General features: G+C 51.4%; 4 protein-coding genes across 4 annotated transcripts; 3 read left to right on the forward strand and 1 right to left on the reverse strand.

Moving 5' to 3' along the window:
• Nucleotides 1-150: 150 nt before the first annotated feature.
• BP5553_05954 (Flavoprotein) lies at nucleotides 151-1,061 on the reverse strand (the record flags this gene model as incomplete). Its single annotated transcript, XM_032014577.1, has 5 exons — nucleotides 151-252; nucleotides 301-516; nucleotides 611-754; nucleotides 861-983; nucleotides 1,035-1,061. 5 exons carry the CDS (start codon nucleotides 1,059-1,061, stop codon nucleotides 151-153), a joined length of 612 nt encoding a protein of 203 aa, XP_031869258.1.
• A 2,784-nt stretch (nucleotides 1,062-3,845) lies between these two features.
• Nucleotides 3,846-6,097, forward strand: BP5553_05955 (putative transcriptional regulator CRZ1; the record flags this gene model as incomplete). The annotated part of the gene is made up of 2 exons (XM_032014578.1): nucleotides 3,846-5,088; nucleotides 5,148-6,097. 2 exons carry the CDS (start codon nucleotides 3,846-3,848, stop codon nucleotides 6,095-6,097), a joined length of 2,193 nt encoding a protein of 730 aa, XP_031869259.1.
• Nucleotides 6,098-9,084: 2,987 nt separating this feature from the next.
• On the forward strand, nucleotides 9,085-16,017 carry BP5553_05956 (uncharacterized protein; the record flags this gene model as incomplete). Its single annotated transcript, XM_032014579.1, has 4 exons — nucleotides 9,085-9,288; nucleotides 9,474-10,234; nucleotides 10,452-14,476; nucleotides 14,543-16,017. 4 exons carry the CDS (start codon nucleotides 9,085-9,087, stop codon nucleotides 16,015-16,017), a joined length of 6,465 nt encoding a protein of 2,154 aa, XP_031869260.1.
• A 1,359-nt stretch (nucleotides 16,018-17,376) lies between these two features.
• BP5553_05957 (Uncharacterized protein) lies at nucleotides 17,377-18,982 on the forward strand (the record flags this gene model as incomplete). The annotated part of the gene is made up of 2 exons (XM_032014580.1): nucleotides 17,377-17,965; nucleotides 18,015-18,982. The coding sequence occupies 2 exons, from the start codon at nucleotides 17,377-17,379 to the stop codon at nucleotides 18,980-18,982; spliced, it is 1,557 nt and encodes a 518-aa protein (XP_031869261.1).
• Between the last annotated feature and the right edge of the window lie 1,499 nt (nucleotides 18,983-20,481).

Consider the following 20,481-nt stretch of genomic DNA (forward strand, 5'->3'; position numbering starts at 1 on the left):
AGGCCCACTGCTGGTTTCTGTCTTTGCTGGCTCTGGCTGTTTGTTTGCTCCGCCTACTTTGGGCTGGGGAGTCTCGGCATTTGATGCCGCACCACTCGATTTGGCCGCTCCTGAGCCACTTTCGTGGCCATTCGCCGCCCGGTCATCTAGTCAAGCGAAGTTAACCTTCGAGATGGCATTGCCGAAAGATTCCCCCTGAGTGGTAGCAAGCTCGATCTCAAGAGGGGTAGGTTGGCGGGATCCGTCAGCGCCCTGGATATGATTAGTGACTTCCCCAGTGTGGTCTTAAGCGCAACTTACAGCAAAGGTGCCTGCACCCCAGGGTGAGCCACCTCGAACCTCGGAGAGGTTTGCAAGAATGGGGAAGGCAGTCTTGTAGCCTAGAGGCACATAGATGATGCCGTGGTGGGCAAGAGTGGACATCGACGCAATGACTGTGCTCTCCTGTCCGCCGCCAGGGGTGCCGGTTGACACGAACACTCCAGCGTATTTGCCCCAATAAGCCCCAGTGCTCCACTAAAACATAGGAGTTAGTATTATAGTCTCACACAATTCGAAATCTCTCGTGCAAAATGCAGGAAGAGATATTAGAGAAGCTGGTTATTCTTACCTGACCGCCGGTAGTATCCCAAAATGTCTTCCACTGAGCGGGAAAGTTCCCATAACGAGTTGGGATGCCGAACAGGAAAGCATCGTAGTTCTCAAGGGTCTTAGCATCGATGACTGGATACTTGGACTTGGGAGGTGCGTGCATCTAGAAGGGAGAGTACCACGTAAGCTTGGGTTCCAATGGCTGGAAGAGCAGTGCAGAACAATCCAGAGGTGGATAGATTCAAGCCGATGTCGACGCTCGGGCTTACCTTGGTCAAAACCTCCTGTGGAAGCGTCTCAGGAATCTGGAAGAGGTCGGCCTCGATGCCGACCTTCTTCAGGCCTTCCTTTTCAGCTTCGGCGAGCTGCTGGATGTGGCCATACATGGAATACTGGGAGCGTTATCAGCAATTGGGGTTTCCTCGGGAAGCGGGGTGGCCTACAAAGACGATTGCAACTTTGGGAGCCATGGTGAATGACGTAGGTATGACTACTTGGATATCGGGTAGTGAGGGGACAGAGGAATGGAAGTCGGGGTGGACGTGCGGTGGTTATTGTAGATAGATAGTGGAATGCAAGTAGTAGTGTCGGTGGGGGAGAAGGGGACCAAGAGACTATTTATATGTGTGATGCGGGACTTGTAAATACAGTACCTACATTGCATTCCGAGTATCTGGCACTTGCAATATGGTCAACGGCGCCCTGGACTGACTTGATCATCATTACCCAACCCCCCACTGCCCATCACTCAGCGGCCATGGCTTGTGGCTAGCGGTGGCTGGATGGGTGATGATTGACTCGGTTGGGCTAGTCCCCGTCGTGGCAACGGCAGGCGCAACCGAGGATGTAGATTGTTATTGTGATGACAACTCTTTAATAAGCAGGCACGCGGCAGCTCCAAAGCATCACGTTATGATTAGCTTTAGCTGACCAAATGATCTAGTCCGTGTAAGATTTCTCCTCCTAGTTCGTACTTGGTACTTTTACCTATTACATCTATGAAGTAATAACTTAAATAAGCGGGAGCTCCCCACCTTCTATGTTGGTTGGCATTGCAGAAGCCAAGTCTGAGAGTGCAAGATTTAGATAAAACGAGGATGTACCGTACTCGTATTTGCTAAAGGTCTAGGGCGAGCTCGAAGTCGCTGTATAGTAGGAGGTCGCTTAGCTTAGATAGATGGCCTGAGGCTACTATGATCACGTGTGTCCATGCAGGCATTCCTTCAACAAAGCCAAGCACATCGTCAGTATTCGAGGACATGCTAAGCAGTTGCTTAATTATTCCACGTCTTAGCCACATGTTTAAGCTTAGCCCCTCGTCGTCAAAGGTCGTCCAGGAGCAAGGAGTATATATATACCTAGGTACGGAGCACCTTACCTTATCATACACACCTACCTACGGGGTTTTGTGCGAATACTTCGTGGACCGCCAAACCTCACCTACATGTACCACATAAAATATAAAGGGCCGAGAACCCACAAACACCTTGCCTAGATCCGTTATTCGCCGATAACAGAGCCAAGCACGCTGATTACTCTTGGCTTGGGCTGCAATCTACGATTCACGGTTGATCCTTGGCACGTGACGCACTGTTTTTCGTTCCTGACCGGAAGACAAAAAGCCAAATCGAACTGTTACAGCACAATACTTTGTACTTGGTATAGACTTTGCAGGCCGGCCTGGCCAAAGCGTAGGAAGCTTGGCAGTAAGGCTCTGTACTCTATATAAAGAACTTGTTATAATACGAAGTAAGTAAATGTGAGTCTGTACTTCGTACTTTGTACGGAGATGTTGGGGCACCTGGGCCAGTCTATGCGCATGCGCCACGATTTGTCTCGCTGCTAAAACGGTACCAACAGGGGGGCAATAATAACATTAGGTAAGGTAGGTAAGGGACGAAGTAAGAAGTACCTTCCTGGGTATTTCGTACCTAGTACAGTGCCTACCGAAGGAAATAACTCTCGAGGTACTTCATTGTCCCTTAAGCTTTCATTAGTGCCCGATTACCAAGGCATTAAAACCCTAGAACCAGGAACCTGTAACCTGCTTACTACCAGCAACTTCAGCCTCTTGTACCTGGAGCAGCTCTAAAATATGAGTACCGCTTCATACGTAGAATTCAAGCACAACACCAGCCAGAGTGGCGCGGTGTTGCTTTGTCCCCGTGCACTCCCTTGGCCTGGTCCGGGTCGACGTCGCATACTTTGTTCGGTGCCGCCTCCTAATCCAAATCATTCCAAATCCAATCGCAATCGCTATCGTCAACCGTCCCTGAGCTTCTAGGCCGTGTGTACTGTAGCACTTGAGTACCTGCGTACCTGCGTACCTGAGTACCTGAGTACTTGAGTACTTGAGTACCTAGGCAGGCACTGCGCAGTACCTTGCGTGGTGCAAAGTACTGTCGTACACACGAGACATACCCAAGGTACAGGTACAGACCGAGAGACCACCAGAAAGCGAGACTGAGAGAAGAGAGCAAAGTACTGTCCTGTCAGCGCAACAGTCGCGGTTGATTGGGCCCCTCCATTCATTCCCATCCCCCCAAGCCTCGAAACCCAATCCACCCCTCCAAATCTATGCCCCAAGCGCTCTGACCTCGACCTCGACCTCGACCTCGACCCAGCATCGACATCGACATCGACATCGACATCCATATCCTTCTGTCTCCCGCCCGCGCCCGTCATCTGCAATTCTTTACTGACATTCATCGGCGTCTCTAGGCTTGCACGCGCTGCAGCCGGCTTCGCCCTATCCCCTACTCGAGTACTCCGTATCCGCGATCGCGAAAGCCCCCCCAGCCTTTCACCGACAACCTCTCTTCGGCGCTTACACTTCCTCTTCACAACGCGCACAAGACACTCCTCCTCCAGGCAGCGGACATACATAAGGGCTCTGCTCTAGATCACCGATCCTAGATTTTGCGCCGCTTCGGGTTGTGGGATTTCTGCCGTTGCGACCGTCGCCGCTTGCGCAATCTCCAACGACAGCTTGTTGCAACACGACCGTCCAGATTGTCAACAAAGTCGCGCTGCAGGCTTGGACGTTTCATGTCGACGGTTCTTAATCGATAATCTATTCAAACACATCGAACGAGGCTTATCTGCAAGGTACTCGAGCTATCTTGGTCGTCCCGAGTGGATATCCCGTCGTTTCGCATAGCCCCAAGGCTCAGCCACGGTGCCTGTGAGGCTCATCGCGAGTTGGAAAACAGCCCGACCGTGTTCTAAGAATAAGAACAACAACAAAGTTCGACATGGATCAACAACGTGGGCGGTCGCCGTCCGCGGGGCATCAACAGTCTCATATAAGCCAGAGCAACTCGCCTTCCCATTTCCAAGAGAATGCTACATCAGTTGGGTTGGGACTCGCCCTTGATCCAGCATTACAGGACACTAGCAATAATCAGCAATATCTGAATAGCAACTTCAATTCGTATGCTGAGAATAACGAGTTTTTGAATCAACAAGGCCCATCATTTTCTCAGTCCAGTTTGGAAGATCCTACATATTCCCTGTCCCAGGATTTCAATCCACAATTCAAACAGGAGGATCAACCATCCCAATTCGGTCAGCCGCCCCAACGCAGCTTCACACAAGAGCTTCTTAGCGCAAACCTCCCTTCAAGTTTTAACGAAGGCGATTTCTCGCTATTCTCGACTCCTGGCCAGGGCGATCAATTCGACCAGAACTTTTTTGTGAACGAGCTTGCTTCGCAGCCAGAGACCACCTCGGTGAACCCCGCGGAGCTAAACATGTCTTCCCCTCCGAACCATACGCCAACCCCCCCAGGGCTCCTGCAACCTGGTTCGCGCTCTCCTTCCTCAGCGCATCAATCTCCATTATTCAATCAGGGCCAATTCCAACCTTCCCCAGGCCACTCCCGAAACGCGTCCTTGGGTCCAGAGAGCGCAGCCTTTCCCCAAGGACACAACCAGACCGACTGGAGCATGATGCCTTCACAATTTACAACTCACCGAAGAACACCGTCTGAGTATTCGGATGTATCGGTTCCTTCGGCCGCCCATTCGCCCAATCTAGGTCATCACGATACTTTTGACCTAATAGACCAGCATCACTCACCCATGCAAAACCCACAAGATGCAAGCCTGTACCAAGAAGTTCTTGGGATTGGTAGTTTTTCACTGTCCGACTCTCAGATTCAGCATGCACCCAGCCCAGGTAGGGGTTTAAGCCCTGCCCATAGTCCTGCTATTTCACCGCGCCTAGCACCCCAGCAGATTCCCAATCCTATTCAGCAAAACTCCTTCATGCTTGGAACGAACAGCGGCTTCGGCCCCCCACAGAATGTGTATGGATCCCAAAGCCAAGATCCCTTCCCCCAAATCCATGGGAATAGATCCCTGGATATAGGCCAGGCCCCTCAGATGGTCCCTCCCGAAATCAACGTTGAATTTGCTCCAGCCTCTCGGCAGAACAGTTTTGAGCCGCCTAAACCTTCTTCCTTTGACCAAGATGCGTTGACGCCGCCAGATAGAGGTACGTACATGGACAAAGTAAATGGACTTATTCGGGTCAGTGTCGCTAATAGAAAATAGGTCGCCGTCGTCGAGCAGTTTCTGACCCCTATAGTACCCCTTCTGGCAGTTCTCGCCCACATTCCCCAGGGGCTGGGGTTGGCTCTGGTCTTGCAGTCCGCTCGCCCGACCCGCACCGCTCATTGTCACCTAATGATAGGGCCGGGGCGAGCTCACCTAGTAGACGCCGTCAATCCACGTCCTCACTTCCAAATCGGGACTATATTCTAGGGCTTGCGGACCCCGACTACCAAGCTTCTACGCCAGACAGTAATGCTAAGCGTGTCCAAAAACATCCTGCAACATTCCAGTGCAACCTCTGCCCTAAGCGCTTCACTCGTGCCTACAACCTTCGATCTCATTTGCGTACCCATACGGATGAGCGTCCCTTTGTTTGCACCGTTTGTGGTAAAGCTTTCGCGCGCCAACATGATCGGAAACGGCATGAGGGGTTGCACTCGGGAGAGAAGAAATTTGTTTGCAAAGGGGAGTTGAAGCAAGACGGGCAATGGGGTTGTGGCCGTCGCTTTGCTCGCGCGGACGCGTTAGGCCGCCATTTCCGGTCCGAAGCGGGGCGTATCTGTATCAAACCCCTTCTTGATGAGGAGGCTATTGAGCGGCAACGACTATGGCAAGAGCAACGCATGCAGCATAACATGCAACAGCCAATCCCTATGGATGCGAACGGATTTCCGATGGACGCTAGCGGAAATTACACTCTTCCAGCCGCATTACTGGCGCAGTACCCTGCTCTCGCGACTTTGAGTTGGGCAGAATTGCCTCCAGGAGATGTCGGTCTTGAAGACGATCCCAGTGGGAGAAGTAGCTTTGATGCTAGCGGATCTGAATACTACGATGAGGGCGACGAAGGAGGTTATGTGTCGAGCGGTCCCGGGCCACAGCAGGGTTATCCCCAAGGCCAAATGACCGACACATATAACGATTACTCAAGTGACCTTGGAGGTCGTTAACGAAGCATATGTTTTTACTTTCTAACTTTTGGGGGATATTGGGCAATGATTTGGGTTTTAGGATGACTCAATAACTGGGCCATGCATGTATTTTCATCATGGGCGCATTTAGATACCACAGTTTGCTATGTTTGCTCACGGCCCTCCCACATTCAGCAGCATATACACCTTTGTCTGAACAGCTTTTTTTTCTACTTCGAGACTATATTTAGACTGTATAGCAATGCAGATATCGTTGCACATATCAAGTCTAGTGTGATTGGACTCTGCTCTATAGATTTATGACGCATGGTTTATGCAAGGAACCAATGCTTTTGGGCTGATGGTGCTACTGATTGGCTTTTCCTATGGGACTGCGTAAGCAATATTATAGGACAGAATCTCAATTTCTTCCCCGGGTAGGTACACCTGTCAATGGTTGAATCGAACCAATCAGTTTTTTGTTATTACAGAAAAGGCATCCCCAAATTTAAGTGGCTCCCAGTAGACTCTGGCAGGCCAGTAAAAATGGCTCAATCACTGGAGAGTATTGGTTCACGGCCGTATAAGCTTAGAGTATGTCCATGCATATGTCTTCTGATATGCTTCTACTCACTGGGATTCCTTGGTACGGCCTTTAGATTTTGGCTGCGGGAGGATCATCTCATCAGCTTCTAGAACAAAACCCTCCCTTGTAAAAAAGAAGGCTGGTTTGGGAATAACATCACGTTGCATGGTCCAACAAAAAATGAAACAAAATAGACCTGACCTGATCTACGATGGCTTGGGTATTTTGCTGCCTTACGGAGTAGATCCCTTCAACATCACAGCGCACGGCCCAGGACCGATGAGGCCTCCCATCTCCCAGATACGCTTTGCTGGGTTAATCGATACTGAAACCCAACACAGTTTCGCCATACGGCGAAGTTCTAGATAAAAATGGGCTGAGATTGCAGCGCCTCGACAACAAGAAGAGGCTGAGCCGTTGCTACTTCGTACTTGGCCAACACATCGTACATACAGGGGAAATGGGAAATAACGGGGCAAATAATAGGTATTCCGGGCGATTGATTGAAGGGAGGTTGTCTGCCGCGGCTAAAGGATTTGCTACTTGTACAAAGGTACTTCGTGGCCTTTATCTCATGCAATGCGAGGTTACGAAGTGCTCGACACTTGTACTTGTATATGCAAGAATGCATCACGCTGCATCTGCGCATCGCGGTCCGGTCCTTAAGTAACCGCGCTTGTGCGAAGGAAGTATTTCGTACTAACAAAGTATTTGGCAGGAATTTCAGAATTGGACTTATTGGAGGTGTTGGTGTTGTGGATGCAAGGGCAGACTGAGCACGAAGTACTTCGTAGGCACTGTACTTCGTACTTGTAAGTATTATTACTTGGTGCTCATCTCAAATCACATCACCATAGACCATCACCAGCACCATGGCAGCAATGCAACACACTACCGCATTGGGGGCCCCCTATCATCACCACGGCAAGAATGCAAGTATGCAGGACAGTGTCACTGGTGTATGAATTGTCCCGACAAAGCCACCTGGCACGCAGTTTTTCTCCCATTAGGAAGCCCGGGCAGCAACGCGTAGCCAACCACGACGCCGCTGGAAATGGCTCCCTTATGCAAAGCCAATTGCGGCCAGGCGATTTGTCCGTGGATATTCGCCCCTTTCTCAAATAATAACGACTAATAACGACCAAGTTGCGGTGAAGCGTCCGAAGACCGGGGGAAACAGGAGAGCGTACCAAGTTCTGTTCGAGTGGTTGGCCCGTCGACGCCTTTTTGCCCGGGCTGCTACGAGCGCCCACGACGCCCTACGAGAGACGCACCAAGGACTTCGCTCGCATGTCCGCACACTGTCCGTACCGGTACCATTCGGAACAGAGCAATGGAATGAAACTGGGAATGGGGGCTGCGCATCCCGGGCTGCGTCCTCGGAGAGCGCTGAGGTTGGTTGGTTAGGCTGGGCTTGGGCTGGGCTTGGGTTGGGTTGGGTTACTGTTTGTACCCGCACCAGAGGAGAAAAGTTCCTACTGTAGGCTACCCTATTTTTTTAATATTATTATTAGTTTTTCTTCCGTGACGGACTGACGGCTGATAGTATGGACCACCGTGCAGTAGTACATACAGCATACAGTACAGTACGTACCTCTTAGCCAGGCGTCATCTTGGGCATCTTGGGCATCTGGTTCATATAGAGTGCGTATTGCTTGCGCCGTACGGTATGGTATGGTCACAGTATTTATTTTTCGCGCTCTGCGGCAAATGTAAAGTTCGTGTATCGGACAAGGCACGGACAGGCCCTTCGATAAGGTTAAGGGCTGAGGATGTACAGGGCGGATACACAAGCATTTGTTATGGTGCTGGATGAAGTACTTTGTATAGTACAGTGTCGTACTTCGTAGTCACCGGGACTACTACACCCAGTAATGAAGTACTACATAATTAACCAGGTAAACGCAACCTATAAACTAAATAAACTAAAGCAAAGTAGTAGAGTACCTTATGTACGTGCCTAGGTACAGACGACTCGAAACTTGATTGATATTATCATCGAGGGATGTCTCAGGTCGTCCCCTGGTCTTATTCCATTCCCATCCCCAATCCCCCCAATACCATTCCTTGCCTGTGAAAACATCTCCGTGTGACCACATCTGTTCTCCCAGACATCCAATCCATCCAATCCATCCACCACAAATCCTCCGCCTGGTGATATCTTCCCCCCGGTTTGGATTTCTTGCTTTGCTGCGCATCTCGCTATCTCCATCTCTCTTCCCCATCAACCGAACATTTTCGTCGCGAGGGACGAAGCCATCAATCGTCCATCGCTCACTCCTAGCTAGATCTGCACCTGCGCAGCGGCTCCCTGTGCTCCATTTGCTGGTCATTTTTTATTTGCGCCCCTTCTGTCCTCCCGAGTAGAGTACGCAATACACAACGGTAGCTTCGATGAGTCTGACGGCAATCCGCGGAACCACAAGCTCGAACACCCACAATGGCTGCCGTCGAGGTTTTAGGTTTAGGATATGGCGGAATCCGCCCAAGGAGCCCTTTTGGATTGCATCCGGCCACGACCCAGCCTTGGACGACTGGGTGGGATGAGGAGGATACCCGGATAAGGCTGAGGCTCCTGGCGCGCGCATGGGTTGCATCGCGAGCTCCCAAGTCTTACGGACAGGACGCAGCATGCTCGAGAGTGGTATGAGAGAAGCCTTTTTTTCTAAACTTCCCGTGAACCTGAACCTGAACCTGCCTCTGTCTCTACTGTGGCATGGCCGCCGCCGCTGCTGTCGTGCAGTGCAGTAGCGGCCGCGACCCCTTCCCCGCTGCACCACAGCGGTGTGCATCATAACATCACGACCTAGATCTCTGACGAACTTATAGGGCATATATCCGGATTTGGCATCTACGTGGCGCTGCAGACGGGCCTACGAGCCACTGAAGCCTCCCATTCCAGCTCCGGCTTCTGTTCGAGAATGCCCGTCCAAATCCCCTCATACCTCCCAGCCGAGTGACGACGCTCCCAACTTGCACGATACCGAGACCCTCGCCCGTCGTAACCCTCCGAATCCTACTGATATTCCTATTAGCGCCTCCGCCCAGCCCCGAAGGAACGAAGATACCCCATCCTGGTTTAATGACCCCGCCATGAATCCCCGCGTTGACTTCCAGTCGCAGGACGGATTCCAGCAGGCGGCAAAGAAGGGCAAGAAGGCAGCCAAAGCTGCGGCGAAGTCTAAGTGGGGAGATGACGACGAAGATAATGGAAGCAAGAAAGAGGACGGCGAAGGAGGGGATGGGGGCGACAAAGGTTCAGGGGACACTGGTGCTGGCGCTGGTGATAATGGCGATGGCGATAAGAAGGATGAGCTAAACGGCAACGGCGATGGGGCGGGGGACACCAAGCCTGAAGATGACTGGGATAGCTTCATGCCAGCCAAAGGAAAGAAGAAGGGTAAGAAGAACAACAAGGTGGAGGAGCCTCCCGCTCCCCCTGCGGAAGAGAAGTTCGATGCTTTCCATGAAATTAAATTGGATGATACTGCACCGATGCTGGACCTGAATTTCGACAGTGGTCCTGCAGGTAAGTCTGGCACGTCAGGCTTTGGCGCGTGGGGCAGTAGTTGGAATACAGGAACCACAAAGTAAGATGGCTAAGTTTTTTCGTTCCTTTGGTTTCCTTGTCTAGTTCGTTTTGGGTGGTTTGGTTGACCTCAATCTCCTGCTTCTGATTGTCCATGTCGAAACAACCCAACTGAGCCAAACCCAAAGCGCATCATTTCCGGCCTATTTTCTTTGGCGTAATTCGATTTAGATGTCTCCATTCTTCGTGTGATGTCGGACGTACTAACATTAACCTAGCACCTGGGACTTCTCTGCCACAGCGGCCACAGATTCCAAAACAAAGGAGCCTGAGATCGAAAGCAATCCATGGAGTGCCAATGGCGGGAAATCGAAGAAGAAGAAGAATTCGGGTATTTCTTTTGGGGCTCTTGATGAAGAGGAAAAGCCGGCGGAACCTGATCCCCAAGTGGACAAAAAGGCTGAAGAAGACGCATTCGACTTCGGCTTTACAGCCCCTGTATCCAAGAAAGACAAGAAGAAGAAGAAGGGAGCATTTGCAGAACCCGAAGAAACTAAAGTAGAACCTACGCCAGCCGTCGACGAGGGCGCAGCTGAAGACGACTGGGGGGGGTGGGGTACTGCTAAGTCGAACAAGAAGGGAAAGAAATCTGACCCAGATCCACCGAATACCGAACCGAAATTGGTAGATCCCACCCCCGTAGACGATGAATGGGCTTTTGGGTCTTCTAAGAAGGACAAGAAGAAGAAGAAAAATGCGGTCGAGGAGCTCCCCATAGTCGAGGAACCCCCGCCACCTGAACCCGAACCTGAGCCCGTAGCTGACGACGGATGGGGCACTTTTGGGACTGGTAAGAAAGACAAAAAGAAGAAGAAGGGTGGGGCTGTGGAACTCCCCAAGGTCGAGGAACCGCCACCACCTGAACCTGAGCCTGAGCCCGTAGCTGATGACGGGTGGGGTTCTTTTGGAACTTCAAAGAAGGACAAGAAGAAAAAGAAAGGCGTGGTTGAAGAACCACCGCCACCGCCCGAGCCTGAACCTGAACCTGAACCGGCAGCCGATGACGGATGGGGTTCTTTTGGAACTTCAAAGAAGGAGAAGAAGAAGAAGAAGGGCGCGGTTGAGGATCCACCCAAAGTTGAAGAACCACCGCCTGAGCCTGAACCCGAACCCGTAGTTGATGAAGGGTGGGGTTCTTTTTCAACTTCGAAGAATAAGAAGAAGAAAGGGAAGAACGTGTTCGAGGAACCACTTAAGGTTGAAGAACCGCCGCCGCCACCACCACCTGAGCCTGAACCCGTAATTGATGGCGGATGGGGTTCTATTGGAACTTCGAAAAAAGATAAGAAGAAGAAGAAAGGCGTGGTTGAGGATCCACCCAAAGTTGAAGAACCACCGCCTGAGCCTGAACCCGAGCCCGTAGTTGATGAAGGGTGGGGTTCTTTTTCAACTTCGAAGAAGGATAAGAAGAAGAAAGGGAAGAACGTGATCGAGGAACCACCCAAGGTTGAAGAACCGCCGCCGCCACCACCGCCTGAACCTGAACCTGAACCTGAACCCGTACTTGATGACGGATGGGGTTTTGGAACTTCGAAAAAAGATAAGAAGAAAAAGGGGAAAGCCAGCAGTACAGAACCCCCTAAGCCTGAAGAACCGCCTGCTCCCGAGCCAGAGATACAACCAGTAGTAGACGATTTTGGGTGGGGAACCTCGAAGAAAGACAAAAAGAAGAAGGGAAAAAATGTTGTCGAGGAACCTGCCAAAATTGAAGAGGTCGTAATTCCGGACCCAGAACCCGAGCCCGAACCGGTCGTTGATGACGGATGGGGTTTTGGAACTTCGAAAAAGGACAAAAAAAAGAAGGTCAAGAACGTGGTCGAGGAACCCCCGCCACCTGAACCCGAACCTGAACCCGCAACTGATGATTTTGGTTGGGGCTCTGTGGGGACAAAGCAGGATAAAAAGAAGAAAGGCAAAGGCATTGTTGAAGATCCTGCCCCGGAGCCAGATAAGCCTCTTGAAGATGACACGAGCTTTGGGACCTGGGGCTCCACTAAAAAGGACAAGAAGAAGGGTGGGAAGTCTAAAGAGATGTCTCCTCCGCCTACCGAGCCGGCTCCCATATTCGAGGCGATCGAGCAACCTGAAAACGACGATTGGATGGATTGGGGCCAAAAGAAGGATAAGAAACAGACAAAGGGCTCGAAAGCTCTGTTCGATGTTGGCGCGGAAGAACCCGAACCTACCGTTCCTGAAGTTGCTGCGGACGATGACTTTATGGGTGGCTGGGGCTCTACGAAGAAGGACAAAAAGAAAAAGGGCCTGTTCGATGTGGACTCGATCAAACCCGATGCGGTCGAAGAGCCAAAAGCCGATGATCCTTGGGCCACCCCCTCTTCGAAAAAGGATAAGAAGAAAGGTAAAGGCAAGAATGCCGTAATAGAGGTAGTCGATGAAACCCCAGCTCCTGAGCCTGATCCAGTTGTAGATACTAAGGCTGCCGGCGACGATTGGGGAGCGTGGCCCACAACGTCTACCAAAAAGGATAAGAAAGGGAAATCAAAGAAAACTGACGACTTACCTCCTCCCGCCCCGACACCACCGTCCATGGATCTCACCGAACCGGAACCAGATCCTTGGGATTGTGAAACGACTGCAAAAAGTTCCAAGTCGAAGGATGAAGAAGCCCCACCCACTCGGAAGCTTACTAAGAAGGAGCAAAAGGAGGCCGAGAAGGCGAAGAAGAAGGCGGACAAGGAGGAGGCTGATGCCAAAGCTGCCGAAGCAAAAGAGGCTGAAGAGAGAGCCCAGGCTGAAGAAGCGGAAGCTAAGGCTAGAGAGGAGGCCGAGGCACTGGCGAAAGAGGCGAAAGAGGCCAAAGCATCAAAGCCAAAGTTGACGAAGCGGGAACAGAAGAAGGCAGACGAGGCGGCGGCTAAGCAGAAGGCGGCGGATGAAGCTGCTGCTGCAGCCAAAGAAGCTGAGGAACAGGCGGAGCGAGAGAGAGCAGAGGAGGAGGAAGCGGCTCGTGCAAAGGAAGCAGAAGAGCAAGCAGCGCGAGATAAGGAGCTGCTGGGTTCTAAGAAGTCCAAAAAGGACTCAAAGACCTCGAAGTTGAAGAAGGGGGCTAAAGGCGCCCCGGAGCCGGAGCCGGAACCCGAACCCGAGCCGGAGCCGGAACCATTAATTGACATCGACCCGCCCGCCGACACGTCTGAAGCATTTAGTTTCTGGGGCGCAACGAAGAAAACAAGCAAGTCCAAGACGAGCAAGGGGCTGGCGCGAGACGAGATTGCGATGGCGGGTGCTGACAAAGCGAAGCTTCCAGAAGCCGCTACCAGCTCTAAGGACACGACTGCATCTTGGAAGCCTGCTGCTGTCGCCGCAACGACTGCTGCAGCTGCAGCGTCCATGAGGGCTTCGGTCGTGACCAAGAAGCCCGTTGGCGGAAAGATTGCTGACCGATTGAAGGCCTTTGAGACACCGAAGGAGGCAGAAGCTGTCCCGCCACCGCCGCCGCCCCCTCCATCACCCCCGCCTAAAGAGGATAAAAAGAAATCTAAATCGCAAACCTCCAAAGCCAAAGACAAGAGCGCTGCCAGCGAAAAAGCTGCGTTGCCTAGTAAGACTGCGACAGCTAAAGCTGTACCCGGGAGTTTCCCCACTGATATCGTCGACGACGACACAGCGGACGAGGAGATGCCTGCTGCAGCCAAGCCCAAGAGCAAGAGCAAGTCCTCTAAGGCCAAGGAGCCTACGAAGGAGAAAGTTGTGCCTATTAGTCCCCCAACCCCGCCTCCAGAACCCAAGTCATCTAAGAAAGAACGGCCACGGGTTGTTCGCGATGGGTCTTCTTGGGGTGCATGGGGCGCTGCCCCGCGCAAAGACGAGAAGAAGCCCTCCAAAGACCGGAAATCTGACAGCGCACCTACGCCTGTCAAGGAGGAGAAGAAATCTAAGGATGGAGAAGTAAAGCGCGCAAAATCATCGAAAAGGTCAACAGAAAAGGAAGAAAAGAGCTCATCTAAAGACTCTTCGTCAGACAAGGCAGATCGGCCGCCGAAGTCGAGAGGACTTTCAAGCATGTTCAGCAGCGCACCGCCCCTCTCAAGGTCTAAATCTGTCTCGGATAGGCGACCGAGTGCAAGTGGTCGAACCAGTTCCCGGCGGCAGTCTGTGGTCATCGATGGCTCGGGTATCCCATCTCCACCGCCAGAGATATCCGCAAAAGCCGCAAAGATGCTTGGTATCAAACCCGGAAAACTGTCCAGGAGCAAATCCGAGAAACAGAGCAAATCACGTGGTATGTCACTTGCATAAATTAATCCCCTAACCCGCCTTAAAATTGGTTTTAACATTTTGTTTCTAGGTCTGCTTGATGATGATGATGATGATATTGTAATGGTCGGAGGCAGTGAAGATCAAGCCAGTCCGGAACGATCCAGCCGTGACCGGAAAAGAAAATCGAAGGTAATTTCAGACCCAATTTACACAAGCGCCCCGCCACCGGCGGTACCAATGCCACCCCGAGCCGCCGACTTACCATATCGAAGAAGAGGGGTGCCATTTGAAGTGGAGTCAAGCGCTAACACCAGAAAATTTAAGCAGGCGAAACAAGAAGATGATATCGTTATGGTTGATGCCGGAGGCCCTTCAGAGAATTTGGGCTCCACTGGACTGAAAAGGTCTGACTCGAGGGCGAAGAAGGGTGCTGGACTCGGTGGGATGTTTGGTGGATTGCTCTCAAAATCACGACCTGATAACAAACGCCGCAGCACTGCTCTCACTGATGATGAAGGTCCCCGAGGCCTCAGACGCGAGGATCGGAAAATCAAGCGGCCTGCAGTGGATCGTTCAGGTGGCGATGTCACGGATCGCGACGTAACAATGTCTGGCGGAGCTGCAGAGGAAGATCAGGAAGCCCGAAGAGCAGCTAGGCGGACAAGGCGAGCCGAGCGAGAGGCTTCTGAAAAAGCAGCCGAGGATGCTCGAAGAGCAAAGGAGGAGGAAAGGCGAGAGCGTCGGAAGAAAGAAGAGGAGCAGCTCGAAGTTCGCCGGCAACGGGAGAAGGAGGCAAGACGCGCAGCCCGGCGGGAGCAGAAAGCCCAGGAGGAAGCTGCCCGGCAGGCTGCAGAAGAAAAGGAGGCGACTCGGGAAGAGCGGCGTCGGGCTAGGAGGGCCGAAAAGGAGGCTGCGTACACCGACGCTGAACCTCCGGCAGAAGATCCAGGGCGACTCAAGAAGTCAAGTCGGAGAAGGTCACATATTGATACGCCAGCCGAGGATAGTGAAGAACGCCGGCGGAGGCGCCAAGAACGACGTTCTATGCGTTCTGGGGACAGCCCAAGAACTAGTCGCCGCAAATCGGCCCCTGTTGTAGATGACTATTTCGATCCTCGAAACGGAAGCAAATCTCGTCGTACGGATGATGAGTTCATGGCGGCAGACGGTCCGGTTTATCAGGACTCCAAGCGCAAGAAGGCTGGCTGGCCACATTCCGGGACAGATTCGTGGGTGAAAGATCATTCTGATGCTCCGCCACCACCTGAGGACACCCCATCCGCGGAAGGAGCTGGAGATGGTGGAATGACTGATGACAACGCAAGAAGATCGAGGAAGTCGCATCGACGTTCGAAGCATGACGACGACGATCCGGAAGAACGGAGACGGAGACGCGAGTCGCGCCGGATGGACAAGGAAGTCGGCAAGAGCACGGAAGGTAGTCAAGGTGATGGGCGGCGATCTAGTCGTAGAGACTCTGGCTTTGTCGATACGACTCCTTCTAGGGGTGCTAGCGCCACTGGAGGGCTATTTAGTCGATGGAAGAAGATTGCTGGAGTTTAGCGCATGGAGCATTTTTAGGGAGTTTTTGTCACTGCAGCGCATTCAACAAGCGGTCTCCTCGGATAGGATATAGCATGCTACAGTATACATGTTAATTTGTTGGGTTTGTGGATGAGGCACAGGGCGGTCTGTACTTATGTATCGGAGTGTATTTTGCAGGGAGGGATGGCGAAGCCACTCGGAATATGCTTAAGGCATAGGTAGAAGCCATCAGTGGGGATTTGGAGTCTTAACTATATACCCTTTTGGCCTTTATGTTGAACCGAAACTCATATTTAATGTTTCGGTTATTATATCAAACTTTCTCTAAATCTATCTACCCTATGAAGTGCGTTCAATCTCATTGCTATATCAGTCCTATATTACCATTACCATTTGTATTGGGGATCCCCTCAGGTCAATACCTACCTAGGCACCTACAAGGTTGGTAGGTACTATAGAAACCAATTACACGTGCCCGCAGCATACGCCGAATGCTCCATTGTGCCTCATTTGCCCTAAGGATTCCATTACGGCACTTTCATCTACTCCAAGAAAGAAGACGTGAATGTGAACGTTCAAGCCGGCTCACGTGATGAATTGCCACTGGCTTTTCGTGGGGTTCTTGCCTCAAACAGGAAATGCGATCCGCGACCGCTCACAGCCAGCCGCCCAACGACAATGATATCTCTGGCACTAAGCATCCTCCATATATCAGCTGCACTAGACAGATCGCGAATCCTCTGTTCTGGCGCCTGCAGCCGCTGCTGCTTGCCTGATAGGGTCCTGAGGTCCTGGACATGCGCCATACCGCACCTGTGCTACTCGGACGTCGATGGCGTAGAGACCTAACCAACAGGAGCTCAAGGCGATTAGATCCTGATAGCAAGCCAGAGCAACTCAGCGCGGTGCGGCCGGCAGATCGAGTAATGGATGGACAAGAGATCTCTCCGTGCCTCCTTGGAGGAGAGATAGTTCAGTTGTATTTTTACTTCCTGCTCTCAGTTTTCCACTTCCGTTCGAAGCCCCGCCATTTTCGTCGACACTGTTGGGCCATACAGGCCGGGGACACAATCTCTCAAATTCCCTTTCCCTCTTTAGTGCAAGTGTCGTGGAGAGGTTCCCAGGTTCAGGCGCTACTTCTACTGTCCGGCTAAGTAGCCAACGTTCCATTTCTTTGATAGCTCTATGCTCACTCTGACACCAAGCACGAGAGGGTGAGTAGCATATATATATATCAAACGTCTGCCTCTATGTTACATGGATAGCTGAATACAAAAAGACGTCGTGGATAGCGTTTCAAATCGCTTTCAGTCCATCCGCGGAGCTTCGATCTTCAAAGCTTGGCTACAATCATTGAACCTCCTGAAGCCCAAGGCTATGGATTCGCTCATCGTTACCGGGGATTTGTATCTTCTTGCTTTTGGTATCATATTTGTTCTGTCATCGGTGGCCGTTCTTGTGGCCAAAAGACGGAAAGGGGCAGCAGCCCTAGGAATATCCATTTTTAGTCGACGTAGTGCTCCTGCCACCTCGCCTCCACAGCCTCCCTCGTTGCGGAGCAAGGTAATCTTGGACCCTCTCGCCAGCATTGATAGAGCGCCGTCATCGGCCAGCTGCAGTACTGATTATGTCCGTACATTCCCACCGTCAGGGAGACACGCTCTTCTCGAACTTGCAAAGAAAGGTTCTGCTATAGATAAAAGGGCCTTGATAGCTTTTGACTCGCTAGCTGAACTCCTTGTGCGGGATATTCTACCGATGATTCGCCCTTACTACTTAGACAACCATTCTCCGAAGTACAGCCCGACCGGTTTCTCCACTGAAGAGATTCGAGCAATGGGAGATTTCCCAGCTTATGATGTACTAAGCGGCGTTCCACTCCCGGTCCCGTACGAAAAGTTTGATCCGGCGAAGGCCCTTCCCAGACCTTATCGACCATTTCGATGGGTGTATCACCAAACCATGGGTTAGTAAGCCTTAACATCAATGGAGAGTAGATGCTAATACCTAGGAAGCCTTGACTAAGATGGAGCCGGATTGGTGGTTAGAAATAGAAAAAGGTTACGTCTCCAAAGTCAGGGAACGCCAAGATCTGTTCAGACAATATGGTAATAAAGTCCTTGACTTTTTACCCGGATCTGAGCTCGCTTGTAAGGAGCTCATGGAGATGTGCCTACAGTTTTACTGTGCCAGATACCCGACATATTTCCGGCTGTCAGCGAACAAGAGAACGTTCCACAACTCTCTCCTCCAAACAGATTCGGATATAAAGAGCATGCATCCCCTTCGCGTGCTACTAGACAACGTCCCAGAGGATTTCGCCGTCATGCTCCGAAATGAGAATGATGGTGCATATTACTTTCGTGCTGGGGTTATCTGTAGCTCGTTGGGGTGGAATGTGGGCACCAAACTCGGTTTGCAACTTAAGGAGATTCACAGCCCCATCCCAGATTATAAAGAGAAGATGTCCTTCAGCATGGACCGATATTTCAGCAAAATGACGACCAATGCCCCTATACAGCGAGGCAGTTGGGGTCTCGAGGTTGGCAGCCCCCTCTTTATGCCCCCGGGCCATCCGCACGAGAAGCTGCGCGAAGTTCAAAAGCCGGATCTTACCATTGAAGAGTGCAATCTGAGAGTCGACTGGCAGACTTTACGGCGGCTGCCCCTCAGTGGCGGGATCGTTTTCAACTTCAAGGCGCTGTTTACGCCCGTTCAGGAATTCCGGGACGAACGTTATATTCCTGCATTGCTACTCAAGGCCTTGAAGGAGGGGAAGAGGAGCTTGATGGGATATAAGAACACTTGGCATGTCGAGCACGTTTGCATCCCCGCTCTGGCTGAGTATGCCCAGGAGCAGACTGCGAGGGGAATGGTCAAGCCTGAGAATACAGCTGACAACGTGTGGGACGTTACTACATTGATGGAGAGTCCTTTCTTTCCCGGGTGGGAGAAAAAGTGGCATCGCCAGCAGGGGTTCTAGGATAGGATTTGCTAAAAACTACACCTTGGAAGTAACTTTTATTCTTAGGGTGATTCGACGGGCAATATGGTCAAGCCCTTTTGTTGTTGGTTGATAGCGTTTGGGAAGCTATGACTCGACCCGTCGCATGGCATAGTTAGTATATATCAGGAGTCATCATGTAGTTGTCCCTCTATAAGAATAGAGAATATTTGATTTGACTTGCAAGCATCCATACCAGATGCCAGAACCCATCTGACGTTAGGTAATGTACAATGTACCTGTGGAAAGTGCAGCCTTCAGAGTAATGCTCATCCCACCTCTGCACTTTTCGCCGATTGATAGATGCCTTTCCACTTAGAAGACTTTTTTGAAGTCATCTGATTGGGCCGGAGGGATTACCGTTGGATGGAGCGGTAACACCCAGAAGACTCAGTACGAACAATAAAAGACCTGCCGATATTCAAAAGGCCATTACTTTACCTTCTCGGAATGATGCCGCCCGACCAATCCACGAGAGCTGATTGGTAGGGGTCGGCTCACATGAGCAATATAGGGCACGCCCCTCTAATCATTAATGACGTTACATCAGCGGGCAGCTAGCTACTCCTACCATATGTTACTGGTACTTCGTATGATACGTACTCGATAAAGCGGAACACCCACCTAGCCTCTGTATGTTCGTATCTAGGCCTAGACATCCGCCTTCCGGGCCTATTAAGAGTCCCAGTCTTGTATAGAGGTATTGACGTGCCAATTCGTGATCCCGTGCTGTCGCGATAGCAATATGCGAAATAGGGGGTTGCACGAGAATAGGCGCTACGCCGTCAGTACTCGAGTGCCTATGCTCTTGAAGCAGTAGTGCCGATTGTCAAGCTGCAGATATTGCTTTCTCCGGAGTCTCCTGGACCTAATAATGAAACACAGACAGTACCTGATGATCCTACCTAACCTCGGCCGCTAGGAAGGTTAAGTCAACGACCGGTCAAACGCAGAAAGCAAATAAATTCACGCGGAACGAGACGGCGCAAAGCAGAAGAGACCGCTGGGTTTCTGGGAACAGTTGTTCCTACTGCAGATATCAGATCAGAGGGCACAACCTAGTTCTAGACATGTACCGTGTCAGTGTCAAAATGCTTGGGATTTCTATGTCTCTGTGGGTAGAGCAGTCTACCTGAGTTAATTATTTCTAGGGATACAGCCTACAGAAGGTCCTGCAAGGTCTCCCAGTGGCCCTTGAGCAGTACTTCGAGTATGCTGTAAGTGGAACTACTGTAGCACAAGGTACTCATCGCAGAAGACTCTTCCTGCTGGCACTGCCAAGGCTAGATATAGATATCTGCTTGATGGACGAGTACCAAGTACAAACTACCTCCTAGTAGTAGACATTTATACTTGTAGAACCCAACGACTAGGTTACTACGCCCACTGCGCTTTTCTCGCTCAACGAACTCCCAATTTACGCACCTTCGAGCGTCAACTCGCCCGGCGCCCTTCCACTCCAGCTATGTCTCTGCTCG

This window comes from Venustampulla echinocandica (assembly GCF_003357145.1).
Source record: "Venustampulla echinocandica strain BP 5553 chromosome Unknown scaffold_3, whole genome shotgun sequence".
NCBI lineage: Eukaryota > Fungi > Ascomycota > Leotiomycetes > Helotiales > Pleuroascaceae > Venustampulla > Venustampulla echinocandica.